Source organism: Hypanus sabinus, chromosome 4 (assembly GCF_030144855.1).
Source record: "Hypanus sabinus isolate sHypSab1 chromosome 4, sHypSab1.hap1, whole genome shotgun sequence".
NCBI lineage: Eukaryota > Metazoa > Chordata > Chondrichthyes > Myliobatiformes > Dasyatidae > Hypanus > Hypanus sabinus.
In genome coordinates this window covers 100444306-100452325 of record NC_082709.1, presented here as the reverse complement: position 1 = coordinate 100452325, position 8020 = coordinate 100444306, and the positions used below count along the sequence as shown (strand labels likewise).

At 38.9% G+C, this 8020-nt stretch overlaps 1 protein-coding gene across 1 annotated transcript in view; it reads right to left on the bottom strand.

The window, feature by feature from the left end:
* Positions 1–291: 291 nt before the first annotated feature.
* sms (spermine synthase) overlaps positions 292–8020 on the bottom strand; it is a 58609-nt gene continuing 50880 nt past the window's right edge. The window contains exons 10-11 of the mRNA XM_059967736.1: positions 5914–6029; positions 292–2140 (exon numbers count right to left, since the gene is read on the bottom strand). Coding sequence (XP_059823719.1) covers positions 2110–2140; positions 5914–6029 — 147 coding nt within the window. The 3' untranslated portion in view covers positions 292–2109. The remainder of the gene's footprint in view (positions 2141–5913; positions 6030–8020) is intronic.

The window sequence follows — 8020 nt, the reverse complement described above, 5'->3', positions numbered from 1 at the left end:
GCAATAATATTGAAGAAGATGGTTAGGATTTCCACTAATGTAGTGTCAGCCTGTTTTACATCTATTTTGATACGCACATCCATATTTCAGAGGGCCCATACATCAGAGGCAAATTTATCGAACTTAAACTACACAATATTGACCTAGAGCAGCGGGCAAATCCATTCCATTAAAGATGGATTAGAACAACATAAGGAGTAAAGGCAAGAGCTCCTGGAGAAACATCAGTTAAAATAATACCAATTCCCCAATGGCATATCTCAAGCCTCAAACCAACACAAAGGTAGGTAATGCAGGAAAGGAGCAAATAAAGACTCCAGAATTTATTTTAAAAATAAGAGTTTATGGGGGTACAATGTTTACAATGATGCAGGCAGCTTTGTACCTTTTCATTAATGCTTACAAACACAAAACATTTCAAGTTTAAAACAAGCAGCTAATTTTTTTAAAGTTAAACCCTTATTGCAAGGTTTACTGCACTACTGCATGTTTTTAACTACAGAACTAAATCACCATCAATAAGTCCTTTACAATACTCCCGTCTACTGTACCTGACCAATGTTCTACACAATGGGAGCAGCATTTAGTGCAAAGGCTGTTTTGTGTGAAGCTGCCATTGTCTGACATGCAGAGAAGTCTTCCATGTTCGAAATATGGCTGCACTGCTTAGATGTAATCATCTCACACCACACTACAGAAGAAGGTCAGTGTCTGAGAGAGCTTGAACAAAAGAAAATACAGCTGAAGTAAGTGGAGCCTTTGCTAAAGCAATATGAGGATAAATGCGCTGCCTCCATCCTGTCATTTCCCATCAGTTTCCTTGTTGGACTGATATTAATCTATTTAAATTGGATGTTTAAATAAGGGAAAGAAATTAATTTAACTAAAATCTTCTGAATTTTAACGCTGGCTGATTGATCCTTCCTTGCACCTATTTACCAATAGTCACTAATATTTACTTCTCAGGAAACACCACTGAAATTCCACCATTTTCTAAAAGCAGGTTAGCAATAGAAATACATAAAGCATGAATCTCCAACCATGTATATATTGCAATTAGGAGCTGACATTATTAATAATGTCCATTTGCCCTGACTTCTTTCCAATGAACACAGCTGATGGAAATAATTGAACTACACTATCAAATACAAGGAATGATTAATCCGAAAGGTTTCCCCATACTCAGTTTAAAATATCAAAGTCTTGTTTTTATTTGCTTGGAACTTACCAAGGGTTATTATTCCTATGTCCATAGAAGCATCAATTGTGCATTTTTCCTTCAATGTAAATTAATGGTGACACAGATGCCTTTGCAACCTATTGCTCATTTATATCCTAGTCAGAATAAATAATGGCAGAAGCTGCTTGGTTCTCAGTGCTAATAAGTGAAACATTTTCACTCAACCATAAAGGAAAACAATTCTGCTGTGATTAATGAAACAACAAAGATAACATCCTAACATTAGCAACATGCCTGGAAAAACATTCAAAAGATGATAAAAAAGATTTGAACAATTGATTCCCACTTTCCATCCCTGAAGCTCTCTCTCTCTCTCCCTTTAGCCCTTTCAAGGGACTACAGTAGTAACTTTACGAAAATAGCAACTTTTTTTGTGTTGAATCAAAGGAAAATTAGCAAATAAATTAAAAACTTAATTTCCTGTTTTATGGTCAAAATGTCTGCATCATAATTTGAAAGTTACAATGCAAAAAACATTTAGATGAATAAACACAAATTGTGAGCTTGCCATTCACACAGTAGATACAGGTTCACATTTACACCAATTTGAAGTAGTCCAGCTGAATAAGGGCATTTTCTTTCCACTTTCATTCAAAATACAAGTGACCAGAAATAATTTTTTTTTTAAAACGCAGCAAAATATGCATTGCCTTTTTCAAGAAAAGACAAGTCATGTCACAGCACAATATAAGACATTTTGGGCCAATACTCTTAACTTTAAGTATGCAGCATTTGTTGTTTGAGAAAGAACATGCACCAGGGAGCAAGCTAAAAAGCATCATGCAGGACATTGCCCTGGCATCCTTATGATTAGGAATTTTATTGATTTTCATAAAATTATAACAACTTTTGCATTGAAAAGGCAGGTTTTACTTCTTCCATATTGTGTAAAACACCCATCTGAACAAGGAGCTTAAGGAAAGCAAACACATTGAATTTATGCACATAAAATTTACCATCATTTATAAAATGTGCTTAAAAGCACTTCTGAAAAATGAAAAATTATAATATTCTGACAAATAGGTTTTTAAAAATTGTATACAACAAAACTCAGCTGAGTTCTACCACCAATCTTCCTGTTTCCATTATCATTCTGAAGGGATTGTCTTTTGTGACTTGTTGATCCACCAACACCACTTCGGGCAATCTCCCTTACAACACAAGGAAAATCATCACCTAGCCTCTGACCATCCATCATCCCAGGGCCTTCCAGGAGCAGCAGGAATCCTGGGCATTGTCACTTTTTAAGTGCTATGATTTTCATTGTAAATTAAAACTGTAAATGCCGGGAACACTCAGCAGGAGGCAGCATCCATGGAGAAAGAAAGGGAGTTATCAGATCAATGAAGACATGCAGTTCTGAATAAGAATTTTGAGCTCATTTTTGCATGAAAGGGGTGTTAAAATATTGACACTAAAGATACTTTCAGAATGGGGTCAGCAAAAGCTGCGCGTTCCCATGCCATCAGGAAGGCAAAATGGGATTATTCACAGAGAATATGTAGCCATTTCTGTGATACCAGACACAAGAGGCACATTGGGCAGAGCATTCAGACCATAACAGAATACGTCCATCCTGCATGTCATTGGCAGCGACAGTTCTCTTCCTAAGAGGCTGGATGTCTTTACGAACGGAACAATGTTCCGGGACAGGAAAACTCCCTACCCCATTCCACCCTCCCCACACACCCCTACCCAAGCAGGCACACTGTTTGGCTGTAGCTGTTGTGAAGAAGACCCTAGCCAAGTCAACCCACATAAAGCTGCAGGGCCTGAAAACATACCTGGTCAGGTGTTGAGGGACTGCACAGCCCAGTTAACAGACGTCTTCAACATCCCTCTGGAACAGTCTACTGCCCCCACAGGATTCTAGGCAGCACCATCATACTGGTGCCCAAGACAGCAACAGTAACCTGCCCTAATTACTACAGTCCAGTAGCAATGACCTCAACAATAATGAAGTGCTTTGAACAGCTGGTTATGGATCTTATTAAATCCAATCTTCCTGCTACACTGGACCATTGCAGTTCACTTATCATCGCAGATATTGATCCTCTGATCATACCATATTATCTGCATTCAATTCCGTCCTCTCCTACCTGGAAAATGATGCCTCATATGCAGGGATGCTGCTCACCAACTTTAGCTCAGTATTTAACATAATCATCCCTCAAAAGCTGGCAGATAAACTGTACTCATCGGTTCTCAATACCCCTCTCTGTAACTAGATCTAGGACTTCCCAACAGACCAACTGGCCCTTGTTGGCAGCAACATCTCTAACACTGACCAGTGTCCTCAAGACTGTGTGCTCAGCCCACTACTGTTCACTGTGCTGTTGGCTCAAGTTCAAACTGAATCAAATCCATTGATGACACAACAGTGACTGGCCTCATCACGATGACGAGAGTGCACAGAGGGGAGGTAGAGCAGCTGCTAGAATGGTGTCCGCACAACTTGAATCCCTTCATGGACAAGCCCGAAGAGATGATGTGGGCTTTAGAGAGGTGCAGGTTTACTCACTGCACATAAATGGCTCCAGAACTGGCATGCCCACAGAAGGCAAAAAGTGCTTGTAGATGGGTCATATTCTGCATGGATGTCGGTGACCAATGGTGTGCATCAGGGATCTGTTCTGGGACCCCTTCTCTTCGTGATGTTTTATAAATGACCTGGATGAGGAAGAGGAGGGATGAGTTAGTATTTGCTGAAGACACAAAGGTTGGGGGTGTTGTGGATAGTGTGGAGGGCTGTCAGAGGTTACAGCAGGACATTGATAGGATGCAAAACTGGGCTGAGAAGTGGCAGATGGAGTTCAACCCAGATAAGTGTGAGGTGATTCATTTTGGTAGGTCAACGATGATGGCAAAGTATAGTATTCATGCTAAGACTCTTGGCAGTGTGAAGGATCAGAGGGATCTTGGACACTCAATCTATAGGACACTTGAATCTTGAATCTATAGGACACTCAAAGCTGCTGTGCAGGTTGACTGTAGTTAAGAAGGCATATGGTGCATTGGCCTTCATCAACTGTGGGACTGAGTTTTTAAGAGCCCAGAGGTAATGTTACAGCTATATAGGTCCCTGGTCAGACCCTACTTGGAGTACTGTGCTCAGTTCTGGTCGCCTCACTACAGGAAGGACGTGGAAACTATCGAAAGGGTGCAGAGGAGATTTGCCTGGATTGAGTAGCATGCCTTATGTGAATAGGTTGAGTGAACTCGGCCTTTTCTCCTTGGAGTGATGGAGGATGAAAGGTGACCTGATAGAGGTGTATAAGATGATGAGATGCATTGATCATGTGGTTAGTCAGAGGCTTTTTCCCAGGGCTGAAATGGCTAATGTGAGAGGGTATAGTTTTAAGGTGCTTGGAAGCAGGTACAGAAGGGATGTCAGAGGTAAGTTTTTATTTTACACAGAGAGTGATGAGTGCATGGAATAGACGGCAGGCAACAGTGGTGGAGGAAGATACGATAGGGTCTTTTAAGAGACTCCTGCATAGGTACATGGAGCTTAGAAAAATAGAAGATTATTTAGAAATTATAGGTAACTTCTAAAGTACATGTTCAGCACAGCACTGTGGGCCAAAGGGCCTGTATTGCGCTGTATGTTCTATGTTCTAGAACCATCTGAGGGTAGAGCCTAATGGCTTATGTATTTTTATGATTGATGCAGTTATGGTTAAAATGAGGAAATATTTCATGATTTTTAAACAAGCCACCTGGGGACAAAGCCTGACAATGTATTCATTTTCCATGGAGAATCACTTAATCGTGATCTGGAGCCAAGATCATCAGTTCACTGAACTCATGAGCCAAAGCTGTTGCTAAAATCAACACTAAGTTCTAGTTTTCCAATGGGTTACTTTAACTTTGTTATTATTTAGAGAGCTTGGAAGGGGATTGCATGTAGCACACCACCTTCAAATGTTGCCCACAGATATTTATAAATAAATGATTTCAGCTAATTTTCCATAGCCACATTCTTTATGGACATCTCAATTTGTCACTTTGTCCTTTAGATTGGCTTTAATTGCAATTAAATTTAAGGGGAAGCTTTAATCTTTATGCATCCCCTTCCCAAGATGAAATCTGACAGCATTTCCAGTATTTATTGTTTTGAATCCTCATTAAACTGTGACTAATCTTTGTGACAGTTGTCCAAGAAATTTAGTCCTAACGATGCTATTAACAACAATGATCATTTTACTTCACAGGTTACATCCCAATAACTTGCATTTATGTGTTTTTTAAATAATAAACATGGATCTATGTATTTCACAGGAACATAAATCAGACAAAATTTGAATCTATTTGAAAATAATACAGTGGAAGGCCAGCATCAGAGAAATGCACAATAGTGCTGGAAGAGGATACTGACACAAGGAAGAACCCGGCCATTCAAGAATCCAAGCACAACATGGAAGGAATTTAAATGTGAGGAGTTACTGAAACAAATCATCTCACCACTCGTACTGAATACTCACCCTCATTGTCCTGAAGTTGGTATTAGATACAAATCATCTGCCAGTCCAGTAATTTTTTTGTTTCACTAGGCACACTCTCAATTAACTACATATATGTTCAGAGTGACTAAATTACCTATGGAAACACTCATTTAGGGAAAGAACTTAACCTATTTCATAGATAGATACTTCAAATTTGACAAAGGATACAATTCTGCATAAGAAGGAACACAAACAACTTTCTTTGAATATTCCACAGGACAGCAGAGCTTGTTCAGCTGCTTCTCATACGTTGCTAGTGCTTCTGTTAAGTTTGCACAGTTACCCTACAAGAGAAAAACAATTAAGCACTTCTAAGGGAGGAAAAAAATTTATCCAGATTTTTACAAAATTTGACTTGCAGATAAAGATTACCAATTTGGAAATGGGCAGCAACAAGAAAACAAGAAAATAGGCACAAGAAAACAAATATGACAGTAATCAATGACTTCCAAGTGGCCATCTCAACTTCCCACCCAGTCCTACCACTCACTGAAGTGAGCTTCTGGTTGCAATCTCAAGGAGCATGCTAGACATCAACATACAACTGTCCAATTCCAGGCAATTTCCAGGCTCTCTTCTTGCAACTACAAGCAGGCACAGAAGCCTCAGGTTCCATACAACCAGGTTCGTTTACTACCTATCAAGCTCCTAAACTACTATGGACAACTTCACTCATTATAACCTAGACTCTTTATAACTAGTGTTCTTGGTATGTTTTCTATGTTTACACAATCTGTATTCATTTTGTGCATTCTGGATGTTTGTCAGTCATTGTGTATAGTTTTTCATAAATTCTATTACTTTTATTTTCCTGTAAATATGTGCAAGAAAGTGTGCCTCAAGGCCGTGTGGTGAAACTCAAATACTTTGATAATAAATTTTATTTTAACTTTGATCTTATCTTGCACCTAAGAGATGGTGCAAGCAGAAATACTGATTTCAGTCACTTTTTACAACTTTTAACCTGATCCTTTTGTGAACCAGTTAATTTTTCGGTTAATGATAGCCTACTGATGCCAACTCCCATCCCCTTCTAAGACACAATCAGTGGGAAAATAAGAGAATAATGGCATTTTGAATCATAATGGTCAGTGTTCTCAGAGATGGTCCACAGTGTCACTAATGTGAACATAAGAACAAGATAGCTATTTAGGCATTGATCCTGATCAACATTCAATAAGATCAAGATTGAATGTTTAATGTCACTTAAGTAATGCAACTTTAGTAGCTGGGAAAATACTACTTATTTAAAACAATAATAACAAAATATAGTGTAACTTTATTATAAAAAAAAAATAGCATTCAGTAAGATCTCAGGTTACCATTCCTGAAAACTGCTCACAGCCTTAATTGTTCAGAAGTTAGAACAAAAACAGTGTCAAGGACATCTCAGATTGGGTCCACAGCATTCTTAAGGGGGAGGGTGAGAAGTCAGAAGTCATGATACATATTGATACTGATGATAGAGGGGGAAAAAAGGATGAGGTCCTGAAGAGAATATTTAGGGAGCAAGTAGGAGGCTTTAAAGCAGAACCTCAAGCAATTTAATCTCTGGATTGCTGCCTGTGATGTGCACTAGTGAGGGCAAGAATAGGATGATGTGGCAGATGAATATTTGGCTGAAGAAGTGGTCTAAGTGGTAGAGCTTCAGATTTGAGGATTATTGGGATTGGTTCTAGGGAAGGTATGACTGTGAACAAGGACAAGTTACACCTGAACTTGAGGGAGACCAATATTCTCTTCAGCAGATTTGTTAAAATTGAGGATTTAGAATAGTTTGGCAGAGGGATGGGGCAGTTGGTGTAAAGGTTGTGTAAAAATTAAGGATAGGTAGTGAAAAAAATTTACAGTGCCCATAAAAAGTATTCACACCCCCTTGGAAGTACTCACGTTTTATAGATTTACAACATTAAATCACAGCAAATTTAATTTGGCACTTTTTTCCCCCCACTGATCAACAGAAAAAGACTCCACGTCAAAGTGAAAACAGATCTCTACAAAGTGATCCAGATCTACATTAGTTACAGATATAAAACAGAAAGTGGTTGATTCACCCCACCCCCCCATAACAAGTTTAATATGACACAGCAAATCATCCCTGGTGCAGCCAATTGGTTTTAGAAGTCACATAATTAGTTAAATGGAGATCACCTGTGTACAGTCAAAGTGTTTCAATTGATTGCAGTAAAAATACACCTGTATCTGGAAGGTCCAACTGCTGGTGAGTCAGTATCCTGGCAGAAACTACACCATGAAGTCAAAATAACACTCCAAG